The 17964-nt window shown below is 37.0% G+C and overlaps 1 protein-coding gene across 1 annotated transcript in view; it reads left to right on the forward strand.

Moving 5' to 3' along the window:
* TTC27 (tetratricopeptide repeat domain 27) overlaps nt 1–17964 on the forward strand; it is a 163146-nt gene that overhangs the window by 58769 nt on the left and 86413 nt on the right. Inside the window, 1 exon segment of the mRNA XM_012652517.1 lies at nt 544–657. Coding sequence (XP_012507971.1) covers nt 544–657 — 114 coding nt within the window.

Raw genomic sequence — 17964 nt, forward strand, 5'->3', positions numbered from 1 at the left:
AAGTTATTGTTGTGAGTGATCACCCAGAGACAATATTGGGTTCTAAGTCATCATCAAAGAGGGTTTAAATTGTGTTCATTATACCAAGCAGTCCCTATTTATCATAATACATTTTGTCCCTGTTTTTACTTACCCAATACTTTCACTTTATTTACCACTACATTTATGGTCATTTATTTAATGGTTTCTACTACATTCTCTAAATTGATGGCAGTCATGGCTTTTTCCGAGGTTAGGTTTCAGTATGTGCATATTCAATGTTTTATTATGGGCCAGATGCTCCTTCTAGGAAAATATTTTAAGTAAAATTGGAGACTCTCTACCCTAACCATGGCCAGAAAGCATTCTCATATGTTTTAGAATGATTTTCTGTAATTTAAATTGAAAAAAGAACTTTTTGCCTTCGTTCACTGAGAATATGTTCAAGTCTGCATTCAGCTGTATCCTGATACTTTCAAAAGAATTAATGTTGTCCTATTCAGAGTGTGATCATCAGCTTATCTTTCTTTCTGTGGTCTTTTTTTTTTCTTTCTCTTTTATCAGTGTTTGCTTTCACAAGCAAAGTTCTGGGCCATTCAGACATCAGCTTTGATCCTCCGGACAAAACTTGAGAGAGGAAGCACACGCCGAGTGGAACGGGCAATGAGGCAGACGCAGGTAGGAGTTCATGTGGCAGCTTTTGTTTTTCTTCCAGTTCTCTAATGCTATCAGTAAGCATACATGTATGTTAAGAATAAAAGAATGAGCTAGCTTACATTTTACTCATTTAATCCATTCATGAGAGTGGAGCCCCCAGTCACCTCCCAACAGTTGCATTGGCAACCAAATTTCCAACACATGAACTTTTGGAGGATGAATTCAAACCATAGCACCTAGTTTAGCCTATCCTGATTAATATTCCCCTTATTCCAAAGTTTTTTTTTAAACAATGAAGAAGAATTTGTTAATTTGATTTTTAGGACTAACTATATTTCTGATGGACACCTCACTAAATTTAGAGCACTCTAGTGATGCTGCTTGGAAATACAAAGATTATTTTTTAGGTTTTATTTATTTCCTAGCTCTGTCCACTAAGAAGGCCTAGAAGCATTTATCACCTCGGTGGCAACAAGCACATCTAGTGCCAGATCTTGGTTTCTAAATATCAATTTTCAATAACAGGAAACAGAGCTCCTTGGATAGATGGCTGGTTTTAGGATTGGGGCAGCTGAAGCAGGGAAAAACATGAGCCTGGAATGTCTTGTAGTGCCAGAAAATAAGACAGTGCTTTAAAAAGAAATAAAAAGGAAAGAAATGGGGCATGTCTAAAGGACATAGTAGCTAATCTCAAAGAAAACCCAGTGGCCAAAGCTAGAACAATTTGAACAACAAATTAATAACATAGTATGGCTGACCCTTGAACAACACAGGTTTGAACTGGGCAGGTCCACTTATGCACAGATTTTCTACCACCTCTGCCACCCCTAAGATAGCAAGACCAATACCTCTTCTTACTCCTCCTCCTCCTCAGTCTACTCAACATGAAGACAGTGAGGATGACCCTTATGATGATCCACTTCTAATTAATGCATAGTAAATATATTTTCTTTTCCTTAGATTTTCTTCATAACATTTTCTTTCCTCTAGCTTACTTTATTGTAAGAATACAGTATATAGTACATATAACATACACAATATGTGTGAATTGACTGTTTATATTATTCATAAGGCTTCTGGTCAACAGTAGGCTATTAGTAGTTAAGTTTTTGGGGAGTCAAAAGTTACATGTGGATTTTTAGCCAGACGCGGGGGTGCATGCCTGTAGTCCCAGCTACTCAGGAGGCTGAGACAGGAGGATTGCTTGAGCCCAGGAGTTCTGGGCTGTAGTGCACTATGCCGATCAGGTGTCCACACTAAGTTCGGCATCAGTATGGTGACCTCCCGGGAGCATGGACCACCAGATTGCCTAAGGAGGGGTGAACCAGCCCAGGTTGGAAACGGAGCAGGTCAAAAGTTACATGTGGATTTTTGACTACACAGGGGAATTGGTTCCCTTAACCCCTGCGTTGTTTAAGGACCAACTGTATTTGATTATAACTCAAAGTATAGAATAAATATACGAGTCCATACTTTTATAAATGAATGATTGAATTAATGGAGGAGAAGGGACAAATCTTCCTTTCAGAAGAATTCTAAATAATTTATGTACATCCCCTCTAGGAGGTAGAGACTAATCTGCCATGAGTATGAGCTGGATTTAATGACTCACTCCCAAAATACAGAGTATGGAAAGGGAAAGATGGTGATTTTACAGTGGAGAAAATTGACAAACACTTCCATAACCTAGTGATCAAGGTTAATGTCACTGGTGGTAAGTCTGTTGATATAGGGTGAACACCCCTTATCCAAAATGCTTGGGACTAGAAGTGTTTTAGATTTTGGAATTTTTCACATTTTGGAATATTTGCATATATATAATGAGATATTTTGGGAATGGTACCCAAATCTAAACATGAAATTCATTAGTATATCATACACACGTTAGACACATAGCCTGAAGGTAATTTCATTTTTTTCTCGGGATGCTGAATAAACTGTGTGTTGTGCACCTGCTTTTTGACTGTGACCTGTCACATGAGGTGAGGTGAGGAATTTTACACTAGGGGTGTCATATCAGTGCTCAGAAAGTTTAGGATTTTGGAGGATTTTGGATTTTGAGGGATGCTCATCATATACTATGTACCTCTTGATAGGATACAATGAGAAAATCACTTCACCTCTGCAGCATTCTTCCCCCAAACCCCAGTCCATTATGAGAAAACATCAGAAAAATCCCATTGAGAGACATCCTACAAAATATCTGACCAGTACTCAAGTGTCAAGGTCATAGAAGACAACTGAGAAACTGTCAGAGATCAGAGACACGAAGGAGATGTGATGACTAAATGCAATGTGGTATCTTGGATTGGATCTTGGAACAGTTAAAGGACAGTAGAAAAACTGGTGAAATACAAATAAAGTCTGTAGTTTAATTAATAGTAACTTACCAATGTTAATTTCTTAGTTTTAAAAAATATGTCATGATTAGGTAGTACATTAAAATTAGGAGAAATTGGGTGAAGAATATGTAGGAACACTCTGTAGTATCTTCTCAAAATTGCTGTAAATTTAAAATTCTTCCAAAATAAAAAGTTTACCTTAATAGTTCACTGCAACCTCAAACTGCTGCACTCAAGCCATCCTCCTGCCTCAGCCTCTGTGGAGCAGCAAGGACTAGAGGCACGTGCACCACTGCGCCAGGCTAAATTTTTTCTATTATTATTAGTGGAGATGGGGTCTCGCTCTTGCTCAGGCTGGTCTTGAACTCTTGAGCTCAAGAAAGGCGTGAGCCACCACACCCAGGCTGTTTCTTATTTTAATGAGTCTTGAGTTTGATTTTTAACTCAGAGTATTGGAAGGAAGTAAATAATGAGATCTAAAACAATATTGGGTGAAGTATGCACAGGTTTACCAAATAATCATTTTAAGCATAACTTGGTACTGTCAACAGTATCAGGTGGTAGGAAAGAGGAAGAATTGACTTAGAAAGGAGCGTATATTTGGTGCGTACAGGAAAGAAAGAGTCCTTCAGTCTGGTTTGTGCTGGGGAGTAGTGTGAGATAATGTTGCAAAGGTTGATTTCTCCGTTTCTGGTGCCAACTTTTATACAAAGTTAAAGAGTTTGGATTTTCTCTTCTCACTAAAAGAAACTATGGGTAACATGATAATAGTCATAATTTTAAAGATAGTCTGGAGCACTGTGCAGCATATATTGGTGACAGTAGAAGCAGAGACCTCAATTAGAGGGCTTCTTTAATAGGCCTACTGGGAGAAGGCGCAATAGGAAGATAGAAGGGAAAGACATTTAAGAGACAATTTATTTACTTCATTGTTCTAATTTAGATAAGTCATTTAATTTAAAATTAAAGTGAAAGGTAATACAACTCATAAAACTTTTTCATATGGCTGCGTAAATTTCAGTGTCTTAAAAAATGTTTCAGATAAGGTTATTTTTCAAAGACTGAGAGAAATCAGGAAACGAAACGAGTACTTTAAAAATCAGTCTTTAAGAGCTTTTAAAATTTATTTTTTTAGAAACAGCTTATCTGGATTAAAAATCTATTAGTTGTTAGATTAAAGCAGATGTTTACCTGGATTAAGTGAAATTTTTGTTTTAAAAAAAAAAACCGTGCAAACAAAGACCCTCATTCCATTCCAGTAGCTTTCTGTGCATAAGCCTACTGTTTGGCAAATCAGTAAGAGCGTTAGCAAGTAATGTAAATATTACTGTTACTGACTTCCTTTTTAGCAAACATTTATTGAATTCTTAGTATGTACCAGGTACTATATTGGGCCCTGGGTATACTAAGATGGCTAATACATAATCTTTGACTTCAAAGAGCTTAAATTATAAGGGGTCAGGTTATTTGTCTTAGAATTATTTTCCATTCTACCTTTTTTTTAGCTATTACCCTCCGCCTCAATATTTCTCTCAGCAAGATACTATACAATTACCACGTCCATTTGCTTTTCTTCCTGCACAGTGTTTGAATCAACAGACGTTTTATGGAGGGCCTAGTATGTTCTTAGCACCTTGTCTCTTGTTTTAATCATTTTACTTCTTTTCAATAATTATCATCTTCTTTCGGGTCCCACTATACTATTGTCACAGGCTGTTTTCTCCAGAAGGGTGAGACAGAGCTAGGGGTGCAGGCTGTTACTAGGGTGTAACACCTATCCAAGAGAAATAGGACGAAGCAGAATTGGGCTGAGGAATAAGTCAAACTGAGGTGCTGGCCTGATGAAGCCCAGATATTTTCCACCTTGGTGTCCCTTGAGGCTGAAATGGCTGGGCCTTCATCCTCTGCCTTCTCTTCCCTCCCACTGGATACAGACAGCCTCAGGAAGGCATGACCTCAGGCCAGATGCTCTCTGTAGCTGCGGTGACTCTCAACAGTTGCTAGCTTGAGACAGTGCTGACCCCACTCCCACAGCGGGGCGTGATGTAGAGCAAAGAGGGAAGGTAAAGGTGCAGTTTCACGACCAGCATCTTCAATTATTCCTGATGAATTGCCCTGTTGTTTTAAATTTTATTTATCAAAAATCCATTTCACACTAAAACTACAAAATTGTTGAAATGACTAAAATGTTAAAATAATCAAATATGCATATTTAAAAAAAGTATATAGTTTCTTGTTCAAGGGGACTACACATAATACTTTCTGTATTATAGAAAACAGTTTAAATGTCTTTTTTTTTTTTTGGTCAAAATTTTGGCCTTCTTAATGCAAATAGTACTAGAATACATTCACTTATTAAAAAAGGACATACTGACCTACAGATTTGCTTTATATTCATCTCTTCCATTAACTTTGGCATATAAAATAACCAGGTCATCATTCATGTTTCCTTTGTAGTAGCAAACTAAACTTAAAAAAACCGTAAAAGTAAATCTTTTAGGTGTTTATAAGTGTATATCTTTTCAATTCAAAACCTGCATCAGTCTGAATTGTGAAGGTTATGTTTTTAGCTGTCAAATAACAAGAACGTGCTTTGAGTGAGGAACATGGGTTTAAAAAAAGAGTCAAATCACTATGCCCTAGCATTTTGTCCTTTCTTTGGCCTTACTGTATTTGGAATGTCTTCATTTTGCCATCCAAGTGCTACATTATCAAAAGAGTTGTGTAGCTCTGCACTGGTAGAACAGAATTAGGGAGTTGTTATTTCTGCCTCTGCAGGGTGGTACCATCATAGGAAAGATCTTTTTGCTCCCTCAACCTCCAAATTTTGGAAATTAGCCAGATCTTGTGACAGGATGGGTGCATACTTTGTCTAATTTTCTGTCACTGTTGAGCCATTTAGCTCATAATCTGAACTTTTGCCAATTCCTCTGATTCATAGTTTGATATTACTGTGTTTTTGTAGTTACTGCATCCCTAAAGAATAAGAGGAAAATGATTTAGAAATGATATGTATATAGAAAACAATGTTTTTTTTTAAAAAAAATTCTGTTTTAGTTTCTGTGAAAATTTTTTCCCTTCCATGCTGTATAAAGTGATAAGACGATAAACTTTTAAAGCTGGAGGAAAAGTAAGCTAGAAGGGAGCCTTAGGGAAAGCTTAATCTTGTTCTGTTACATGCTGCGGAAATGTAGGTGTGGTGAAGTCAGGCGACTTCCTCTGATTTGTCTAGCTGGTTAATGACAGTCTGGATTATATAATTTATACTGTTACAGGTAGTTACTTTGAAGGCTCCAATGGCAGGTCTTAAAGAATAGCAGATTGGAAGGGATTTCTAAGTGACATATGTTAAACATATAAAGAAATTGTTACATCACACTTAAAGGTAAATATATCAAGATTGTATTACAAGATCCACAGAGGAAGAAGGAACTCCAAGTTGAGGACAATCCATTAAAAACCCTCTATCTTATGAAATTATTTTAGGCTGGAGTGCTTTAATTATCGCATATTCAAGGCTATGGTGATATTGGTAATGAAGAAAATAATGTTTATGGAAGCACTGTTTATTTAATGGCTATGATTCAGAAGCTGCTTGAAGTAAAATGAGATCATATTCTTCAGTAATCATTTATACTCTGCTTTTTTTTTTTTTTTTTACCAGTGGTGTGTAAAGTAGTATTCTCTATCATCATTCAGCTTTCCCTTCCCCATCTGATCCATTCCATATGTGTAACATTTTCTTTATCATAAGATCACATCTTCTTTAGTATGGTGAAAGTAGTGTATTATACATATACTATGGTTTGAACGTGTCCCTCAAAGTTCGTGTGTTGGAAACTTACTCCCCAATGCAACAGCATTAAGAGGTGGGACCTTAAAGAGGTGATTAGGTCATGAGGGCTCTGCCCTGAGTAATGGATTAATGCCGTATCGCGGGAGTGGGTTAGTTATCACCAGAGTAGGTTCCTGATAAAAGGATGAGTCTGGCCCCCTTCCCCTCTCTCTGTCTCTCTTGCTTTCACTCTCTTGCTCTTCTGCCTTCTGCCATGGCCGTGTGATGACGCAGCAAGGCCCTCACCAGATGCTGGCCCCTCCATCTTAGACTTCCGGCCTCTAGAACTTCAAGAAATAAAATCTCTGTTCATTATAGATTACCCAATCTTGAATGTTCTGTTTGTAGCAGCACAAAATGAGCTAAAACAACATGTAATCCAAATATGAAGCAAATTAATTGAAACTACAAACCTTCAAAGAGACCATATTATTTATGTCTAAACCAGAAAAATTGCAGGAAAAAATGTGTAAACCAACTTTGTCATTGTTGCCTAAATTTCATGATAAACTGCTTTAACCTGATGTTAGGTAAACTCAGTTCAGTCATTGGGGGTTAAAGTTAGATTATTTTATGTTTATTGTTAAAATAATCTTGCTAATGGGTTTTCATTACTTAGTTATCTCTTAAGCCTGTTAATTTAAACTGTGAAGATCTGTCCCTGTCCAAGTAGTTGTGCCTCTAAAGATGATTACTTGGCAGGAATATTTTCCTTCACCCCTGAATTTCTGGGAGGACATTGCATTGAATTGGGAATTTAAGAATATTGCAGTTTTCTGTCACTGGAATCTGTTTGGAATTACAATTTGATTTTCTTAACTATGGTAGTTATGTCAGATTTCACAATTTTTAAATGATTTTTTCTTTGTGGAACATCTGTTCTTGATACTGTAGTTGCATGCTTGCTTTGAAGGAATAGGGATTTTTATCATGGTTAATTATGGAGGGAGGAGGACCCAGAACACCATGATTGTTACCATTGTGGAGGTTATTGCTCCTGTGTGGGCCGAAACATTTCTCTTAAAAGTTGGTAGTCCTTTCTTTATATGAGCCTCATGACCTATATCATTAATTTCTAGTAAGGATTAAGGGCATGTCATAACAAAACCCTAACTGGAGGAAAATTGGTCACAGTAATGTACTGTCAGAATTTGTACACTGAGCCTTGCACTTGGGTTTGAATAATTTGAGAAAGTTCCTTTATGGTTTTTGTGTTGTTGTTGTACTAGTGGAATTACCACATTCTATAGGCATTATGTGTAACACCTGAACCAAGTCCATGGTTAGTTAGTGGCAAAGTGTGTTTTGTTTTTTTAAACTATGTCACTGTTCTTAATTGTTTTTAATTATAGAACTAACACTTGCTCATTATAAAAAATGTAAGCGATATAGAAGTGGAAAGTAAAAAGCAACAGCTTTCTTTTTCCCTTGCTTGCCTTCCAATCTCAACAATTTGTACCCTCCAGACCTCTTTTTACACATAAACATAAATATACTTTAGCATAAATGGGATCATATAATCCATGTTGCTTTATACCTTTTTGCCCTCTTAACATAACAGCTTGATCAACTCTGCATGCCAATACCTGTGAATCTAGCTCATTCATTACAACAGTCACATGTCACTCTGTTAAATAGAGGTGCTATAATTTGTTTAACCAATCCCCTATTTTTGAAGGTGTCCTTTAATGAATATATTTTTATTTTTAAATTACATATTGAAAATTTCAATACTGCACATCATAAAAAAAATCTAGTTCACTCAGAAGGATTTTAAATGAAAGATATAAATTCTTCCCCAATTCCTAGTTCATTTTTAGCAGTTTCTTTTTTAGTTGTTATTCTAGTGGTTTCCTTTATAACTTTAAATATTTATACTTCTTTCAATACTTCTGTTTCTTGATTTGTCAACTTTAGATAGTAGCTGTTGCCTCCATGCTGTGATTGATGAAGAACTCAGTGCACTTCTCATCCCTTCTTCCATTTTTATGTTATTTCTCAGTTATTACAGATTGTTCTTGTGCATTTTTGTGTGTAATTTTTGTCATGTGTTTGGTGTATGTGTTGATTTTAAAAACTTTAATCCAGTTTTACAGCATTATAATTATGGTTATGTGCGTGTATTAATTATATAACCAAATGGTGTGATTGGACCCAGGGAGAAGAAAATATGGTGATTTGTCTCTAAACCTTCTCTACTTGAAGGGAACTATTACAAGAATCAAGGTCCAGGGAATTCTCCATTAATTTCTGTTTTATTCTCTTTGCTAGTTCATAGTCAGCTACCATTGTTTCTTTCCTCTCAGGTGTTATCTTTCTTGTTTTCCCTTTTGTTTTTTTGGTAACTTTTTCATACGAAGAATATGTATGATAAAATTAGAGTCTTTGTAAAAAGTATTTTTCCATCATAATTTAGTAGTTTGGCTGGACTTTAAATGAGGTCATTATGTTTAAATATCTTGCAGCATCCCTGTTTGTTGATAAGTATAGCAGTCTGATTCTAGTCCTACTTTATGTTTCTTTTCTTCTTGTTTTGAAAATTTTTAGAATTTTCTCTTCATTCTTAGAATTCTGAATGTACATTTGAGCATGGGCTCTGGAGTTGTACTGCCTGGTTTTATTAATAGATGCCTGCTCTACCATATATAATAATTGCTGAGTATACCTTGAACAAACTACTTAACCTCTCTGTGCCTCAGTTTCCTCATGTATATAATGGGATAAATGGAGTTTTTATGAGGCTATATGAGTTAATATTTAAAGCAGTGTCTCTCAGGTGGCAAGTGCTTATTAGTAAATGTTAGTTGTCATGTTGTCATATTGTTATTTCTCTCCTGTAATACAAACTAGGTTCTTTAACTGTGAGCAATCATGTCTCTATAGTTCAGAGGATTTTTCTTCTGTTATTTCTTTAATTATCCTTTTTCCTTCATTTTTAAAAAAACTTCTTCCTCCAGTTCAGTTCTGCAATTGGAATTTTAGTATATCTGTGTGGAAACCTCTGGATCTGTCTTCCATGACTCTTTTCTTACAAGCTTTATCTCTTTGTCTTTTTGTTTGATCATTATAGGAGATTTCTTCTACCTATTCTTCTGTATCACTGGTTTTGATCATTAGCCCAATTCCTAATATTCAGTCTATTCATGAAATTTTTTATTTTGACAATTATTTTTAATTTTCAGGAAGTCTGTATTTTTCTGATTGTTCTTTTTCATAATAGCCATTTCTTATTTTATAGATGCAATATCTCATTTAATTTCTTTGCATATTCATTTGAATTTTAAAAATTATTTTCTTTCCTGAATTCTCTCTTCTCAGAGGTGAATTGTTTTATATGATCATCTTGGTGCTTCTTTTCTATAGATATTGCTTTTCCTTAAATGGCTAATGATTGCCAAAGTTGATCATATTGATGGTTAATGTGACTTCCCTCTGTAGTTATATGGGTCTTATTGCCTTAGAGGCTTTTGCTTCGAATGGGAGGGCTGGCTGCAGACTCTGCACATATGGCCAGTGTGTGTCTAACTGGCTGCCTTCTCTAGGATTGGCATGGATCTTCCCTCTACATTTTCCTCTAGGGACCTGAACTGAGGATCTGAGGTAATAGGGCCCTCTTGCTGTTGTAAGAGAGATGCTTATCTTTTTAAGTAGCCCCCACACCTTCTGTTGCTTCATCCCCTATTCCTTTCCTTATGACAAGACATGTGAGACTAAGACAGAATCTCCTAGATGTGCAAGGTGACAGTATGCTTGAGCTTCGGAGACAGAATAGGCATCCAGAGGAGGTGGTAGCAGGACCAAGATCCCAAATGAAGAGCCAAGAACAAGAGATAGAGACCCTATTAGGAGGACCTCCTCTCAGTGGGTATCTGAAGCATAGCCAGTGGTACTGAGCTACAGACGTCATGGTCTGGAATACTGGATCACCCTCACCAAAATGACAACCCAACAGATGAGCTACACATAGAGCAGTGAGCTAAACAATGTGTGAGGTATTCTCACATCATTGAACTCGGAGGCTGCAAAAGATGCAGAGGGCTTACAGTGGTTAGGAGAGGCACCTGTTCATCAAGAAAAAGGTTAAAGTGTTTAAAGGATGGGATAGCAGGGTCAGAAAAAGATCTAACAACCCAAAAGAAGGGTATGAGGTTGACTATATGGGAAACTTACATTAGCTGTACATCAAACGTATTAACAGGGGCCTCCTTTTATGCCCCTAGACCTAGCTCATTAGAAGTGCCCACTGTATGGCGGAAAGGAAGAGAGATAGCTTAGGAGGATCATCTTAGCTCGAGAATAACTATGTAGGTGTGTGGTTCTCTCTAAGGGATGGGGATATGACTGCAAGAGAGAAGCACAACTATAGGATGTAATATTTAATCAAACTAAGCTGGAGACAACACAGCATGTTCTCAGCTGCAGGTCTGGCCTCCCCAGGATGCCACAGTTTCCCATGAAGACATCCAGCTATAGAGGATACCTCTCCATGCAGTGACAGTGCCAGAAGCTCCCCTTGGTATTGTGACAGGGGCAAAGGATGCTTTGTGCCTCCTGTCCTCCAGCCAAATATTGATCATGAGGGCAAGTTTCCCTCAACAGCCCCAGGCTTTTGACCTGTCTTAGCTGCCCTCTAAATTATGAGAAGGCTTTCAGGAGTTCAGTTTTGTCCCCTAGCTAATATGTGAATTAATGTACTTTAGGGTCACCATGATTTTTCAGGCAGAGTGTTTCAACCCTCCTCACTTTCTCTCCTTTCCACAGACTGGCCTCTCCTCTTTCTTGTGGCACCTTTGTTGAAAAATCAACTGACCATACATGTATGCTTTATTTCTGGACTCTGTATTTTCATAGCTGTATTTTAGCATTTAGTAATTGTATTATGCTTTATTTGGAAACCTTTCCTTGACAGCTAGTGTGTGAGCTTTTTGAGGGGTCAGGTTCTATATTTTACTTATTTTTATATTCTCAGAATGGGCACTCAATGGATGTTTGCTAAATGTTGAGTTTCAAGAGAAATGAATTTTGAATTACCTACTTATTAGCAGGGCTAATTGAGACTTAGGTAAATTAAAGACTGTATTTTCATCTGGCGCTTCAGTAATCTGAGAGCTGTAGAGACCAGCCTTTCTGATACCATTCCAGTCCAAATTTTCAGTACAGTAACAAGCCCCAATGCCAAAGCTAATAGGAACAGAGTAGTCACTATGATCACATTGAGGTTAACAGTTCCCACAGGGTAGTAATTCACAGTTTAGTTGGTTGTATTTTTTTTAAGGGAAAGGAAAAGAGATAAAGGCATATCAGTTTTTCTTATTGGGTTTCCTAAGAAAATGATGAATTAATGAATAAATCACTACACTTTGAGCTTATAAAAAGAAGTGATAAGAGACTGGAGCTCATGAATTAACTTCTTAATTAACTGGAAAAATGTTCATTCTGTATTTCTCAACATACCAGGAAACAAAGCTTTTCCTCTGTATTACAAACTGGCCACTTACTTCTCTCCCATACCTTAGTGTTTCAGGATATTCATTGTGCTCGATTATATTTTCACATATCGTCTTCACAAAAGTACATCCACATGCATTATATTTGGCAGACGTGGTATTGGCCTTGATGTGTAACTGTTTGTGTGAGTGGAGAATATACAGCTGTCATTATGCAGCCACTGAAGGACTGGGAGGTGGAATGGATGACGTGAGCTGGTCATTCAAGCTGACCTTGGCTGTATTTGCCTTGCCTAACGAGTGGGTATGGCTTCAAAATTTGAGAAATTACATTTGCTTTTCATACTTATTTTGAACATCCTTATCCTAAATATAAGGTGCTTATAATGGACAGATTGAAGTTTAGAGCTTTTCAAGACTGTTGACACTTTTGCTTCAGTAAAATTTAAAAATAGGTCTTAATAAGGAATCTTTTAGTTGTAAGGGACAGAAATCCAATTCAAAATGACCATAGAAAAGGAAATTTATTAGCTATTATAGCTGGGAGGGGTAGGGGTGTTCAAGTTCAGAGATAGCTGCATTCAGGGGCTCAAACAGATCATCAGCTCTTTCTCTTTCTCTCTTTTCTCACCCTCATTCTCATAGCTCTGCTTTTTTCTGCCTTCTTAAGTTATCAGGAAGTTTGTTGTCAGAATAGCAGCAGATTTCATTATCCATAGACTTTACGATCCAAGAGGAAAAGAGATCATGTGCTTGCTAAGGCCAAAGTTAAGCTTCCTAACCTCACGTGCTTCACTTGCCTTATCTGTAGACTGGGGACAGCAGCGCGCCTGCCTCATACCAGCACTGGTACTTGTGAAATGCTTGGAATAGTGCCTGGCACATAGTCAGTCTTCGATAAATATTGACTATTATTATTATATTCACTTTACAGGAGGGGAAGTGTAGGTACTGATTAAAAGCAAACCTGACTACCTAGGAAATCCAAACATTGGGATAATTACAATGCTTCATGTGTAGTATTCTGGGTCATGCCATTGAGCTTTTCAAATACCTGAGATATGAAAATGTGTTTTCTGTTCTAGCTCTGTATTTCACCTTTATTAATAACCATGTGCATATGCATTTGAAAGTTATTGAAAAGTATATTAGGATTTGCTCATGATTGTAGCTGTGCTTTTGTTTGTTAGAATAATTATAGTTACTACTGTTTATACAGAGCTGTATATAGTTATTTATTACCCTTTAATTGTGTGTATTACTTTTGTTTACCAAACATTCATATGCCAGATGCTAGATAATCCTAGTAAGTAGGCATTATCTATTAATACATTTTTACTGATGAAGAAACTGAGGGATAGAAAGTTTAAGTGACTCAAACTGAGGTCTTAGAACTGAGCTAGAATTTAAACCAGGCCTACCTGATTTCCAAGCCCATACTTTTATCTACCATGCTCTAAGGAAGCTCGGAGAACTGGCTTAAGAAGGAAATATGTTATCAGTCCAAGACTTGGCATAATCTGGAGGAAAGGAGTTGAATGAGCGTAAGCAGGAGGAAGTGAATAGAGGCTTTTGTGAGAAAGGTTTTGGTTGTAGATTTTAGCCTCTCAAGTCCTACAATTTAGGTGGAAGGGATAGGAAGTGGAACACACACAATATCAGGATGTGGTACTGTGTGGGAAAGGAACATGTAAATGGATGAGTGAAATCAGCTTCTGATAAGGCCAAGAAAGGGGGCTGCCCAGAGGGACGCTGATAGGCTGAATCCAGGATACGAGCTTCATGATAATAGAGTAGTGAAAAATATGCAATGACTAGTTCATAGATAAGTGGGATCAGAATGGGACAAGTGACATACAACATAAAATATACTGTATTAGTGATAGTAAAAAGTAAAAAACCCTAGAAAGTTACAGAAAAGTAAAAAATAGTTAGTAGCAAAGGCACTTATGAATAGGATGGAATAAAATTACACCCACTTAAAGCACACTTCCAAAGGCACCAAATAATAACTTCAGTCAGATTCTAGAGATGGCAAACTTAAGTTCTTTGGACAAGGTCAGATTATGTTGATTGAATTGATGCTTTAGTTTTCCCTGCAATAACATTCTGTGTACGTCTTAACACCCTTAGGCAGCATTTCCCAAACTTGCCTGAACATATGAACATCACCTCCTGGAGTGCTTGTTAAAATATATGTCTTCAGCCTAGCTGTCAGAGATTCTGGGTGGGAGTGTGGGTGATGGTTACGGGTGTGTGTGCTTTAAGCAGAGGTTGCCTGTTAATCTATAGCAGCTCCAGATGTTTTTCTGTCTCGTGCCCAGGTACACTCAGAAGAGAGACTAAGAGGGCATTCACCAAGCTCTGGAGGCCAGTGCAATGCTTTAACAGGGGACTGAGTGGCAGCAGGAAATTTCCAGAGTTGAGTGTTGAGGGCCTAGTACCTGGGGCCAATTGAAATTGAGCTCTCTTAAGAACAGGTGCTTTGCATTTGACTGAGACCTACTCAGGAAAGTAGCATCTAGTGATTATGAGACTCAACGACTTTAACTTTTAAAGAAAAGATAATGCTAGGAATTTAAAACATTCATGCAGGTTTTAATAATCAATATTTGTTATTCTTTGCACTTTTAAAATATTCACGGATTGTAAACAGACCAACTTGTGCTCTCATTTCCTAATCTCGTAAGACAAGATAATACATAAGAACTTTTAAGTACTTCCTTAAACACTGAGCAAGGTCCCTGGGAGAAGTATTGGGAGAAAGTTGGATATGGGTGAGGTATAGGGAAGGCATGAGAGCTTGTACATCTACTAATCCTAAGGCAGCAGTTCTAAGAGTATGGTTTGTAGGTCAAAACTATCTTTATAATAAGACTGAGATATTATTTACGTTTTCACTCTGTTGATAATTGTGTATTGGTGCAGAAACAGTGGGGTGGCGGGGGTCAAACTGCTTGCCCCTTTGTGCAGATCAAGGTAGGGACACCAGACTGTGCTAGTAGTCACTGTATGTTTCACTATCACACATTCATAATTTAAAAAAAAAGACTTTTATATACAAATGTCTTATGAAGGAGTAAATATTATTTTATTATCTTTACCCTTGAGACCATGCCTTTTTAATATTCGATGTGTTGAAATTCGAAATGCAAAACACTTGTGCTGCTTGCGTAAGTTCAATGGTTGTCTCAAGAAAAAGCTGAACTCTCTGTTTTTCCCTTGGAACGCTATTTTAACTAGAAAGAACTGCTGACAGGCAAACTGTAGGTATTTCAATTTGGATATTTGACAGGAATTTCCTCAAAAATGAATGAAGTAAGCTCACCACTTCAAGGAAAACAATTGCCAGTATTTGTTAGCAATGATACAATTCTGAGCTTTCAAGAAAAAAAAGAGAGTTTTGGAAAACTTGAATCTGCAGCTGTGAACGTGACGGCTTCCTAATATTTCAAGTATTGGGACAAGAGTTTTCTGATGTGATTGGTGGTGATATTAATGCATGAAATTTTTTGGTTTTATATGAAATGTGTCAACATTGGGAACGTCAGCTTATTATCCAAATGACCGATGTATGATTTTAAAAAAGAAATCAAGCCTAGGTAAAAAAAAGATCCATTTAAAGTGCAAGGTAGACCAGTGAGTATTTTTGTTTTTTGATTTTAGACCAGTGGATTTTAATGTAACAGAGTATTTAATGTGACAAAAGTTCATTGATAGGATTTCTAATTCCACATTGCAAGTAACCTTTAAGAAACCAGTATATGTTGAATTTTGGTGTAGTATCAAAGAATAACATCCATAATTAACTGAAAAAGCTCCTAACATACTCTTCCCTTTTCCAACTGTGTATCTGTGTGAGGCCAGATTTTCTTCATAAACTTCAACCAAAATACCATATTGCAACAGATCGACTACAGAAGCAAATCTGAGAATCTATCTGTCATCTATTAAATCAGACATTAAAGAGATTTGCAAAATTGTAAGATAATGCCACACTTTTCAAGACTTTTTTTGTTTTGTTTTGGAAAATATAGTTATTTTTCATAAAATATGCTATTTATGTTAGTGTAAAAATCTGTTTATTTTTAAATGAATTAATAAACATTTAAATTTTTCTTGGTTTAAATTTCTAATGTGATAAATATTGATAGATTATAACCCAGAGAAACAAAAACTCTTTGGAGTCCCTCAATAATTTATAAGAGTTTAAAGGGGTTCTGAAACCAAACAGTAGGACTGCTAACCCAAGGTGTGGCTGATTAAGGGAGTGTTCCATGACATCCATGTGGGTGTCCATGAGGACTGCCTCTTTATGTTCATCTCTTCACTCTGGAATCACATAAGTTAGTAGACCCAGTTCCTTTCAGTCCACACCCTAAATTCTGTCTGTGTCTAGGACAGAAGCAGTAAGTGTGCATCTTGACCAGGTCACACCCTGACTCCCATATTGTGGGATTTAGGAGAAAAAAAATGATTAAATAGAGTTCTCAATATTTTTTTATGAGAAGCTGTGTTCTTTTTCCATCGATCTGACCATTGTCCACATAGTTATGACAGAAGGTTTTAATGAAGCTGCCAACTCTGGTCTTTGGAGTCAGACAGGCTCACGTAGTTCATGGCTTTGTGACTCTGGGAAAATCATTTTTATCTCTTAGAGCTACACTGGGTTACCAATAGGTTTAATGGTGTTGTTGATACTTAGGTGTGTTAATAGATTTTAATAGTCATTCTCCCTCTTCCCAGTGGAAATTTTCTTGCTTTAGGGGTTTGAGGTGGCAGTTAGCTTGAGTACTCTATTTGTAAATCACAGCTGAATGCCTGCAGACTCCTGTCAGAGAAAGCTGTTCAGCCCAACTGTTGGATATATTTGATTAAGTACATATTTTAATAATAAATCTCGTCCTCTCCCCCACACACATACGAAGATTGCACAACAAAGCAAGTATAAGGTGATTTGGCATATGATCAGTCATACGTTTTAGATTATCAGCTAATTCTACTCAGCTCTTCAGAAAGCCAATAAACACTTGAAAATCATGCTAGTGGGAATGAATAGCTTTCAGGGAAAGGGCAATTCCTTTGGGACTAGCTCTGCTCTTTTGGAGATGAATGTGCCATACTTTTAGATACAAGCTCATAAATAAGTCTAAATCATACCAGAACTTGTTCTGAATTGTCTTCATGTACTAAGTCACTCTCTATGGGCTAATTTTAAAATGTAGTCTTGATCTTCTCTGGTTCTTTTGGGAAGTTTTTACTCTACTGAAAACAAAGCATTGGAAAAAGAGGGTACATCATTGCTTTCTAGAGTCTTATTCTTTTATTCCCCATTCCATAGAGATATGCCCTGACCTGTGGTGCAGTGGATCCTGGAAGATTGGCAGTTGTTATTGCATGGGGTCGGGGGATCCATATGCACAAGTATGTTTTCTCAAAGGACACTCAAAATATAAATGCTTTTTAAGTGGAGTTTGGGAAAAAATGATATTAAAAGGGAGTTTTAAAACCTGAAAACAGTGTCATGTCACAGTAGTCTATGCAGCTGGCATCATCTCTCGTGTATCCAGCCCCACCTCTGGACTGTGCCCCAGAGAGCTCCTCATGCTCTGCTTGTTGTCTTTTCCATTTATCCATATCTCTCAGTCACCCTTGCAAAGTAGACTCTGTCTTACTTCAAACCACTCTTGATGATTGGTTCAGG

This window comes from Propithecus coquereli, unplaced genomic scaffold (assembly GCF_000956105.1).
Source record: "Propithecus coquereli isolate 6110/MARCELLA unplaced genomic scaffold, Pcoq_1.0 Scaffold39, whole genome shotgun sequence".
Taxonomy (NCBI): domain Eukaryota; kingdom Metazoa; phylum Chordata; class Mammalia; order Primates; family Indriidae; genus Propithecus; species Propithecus coquereli.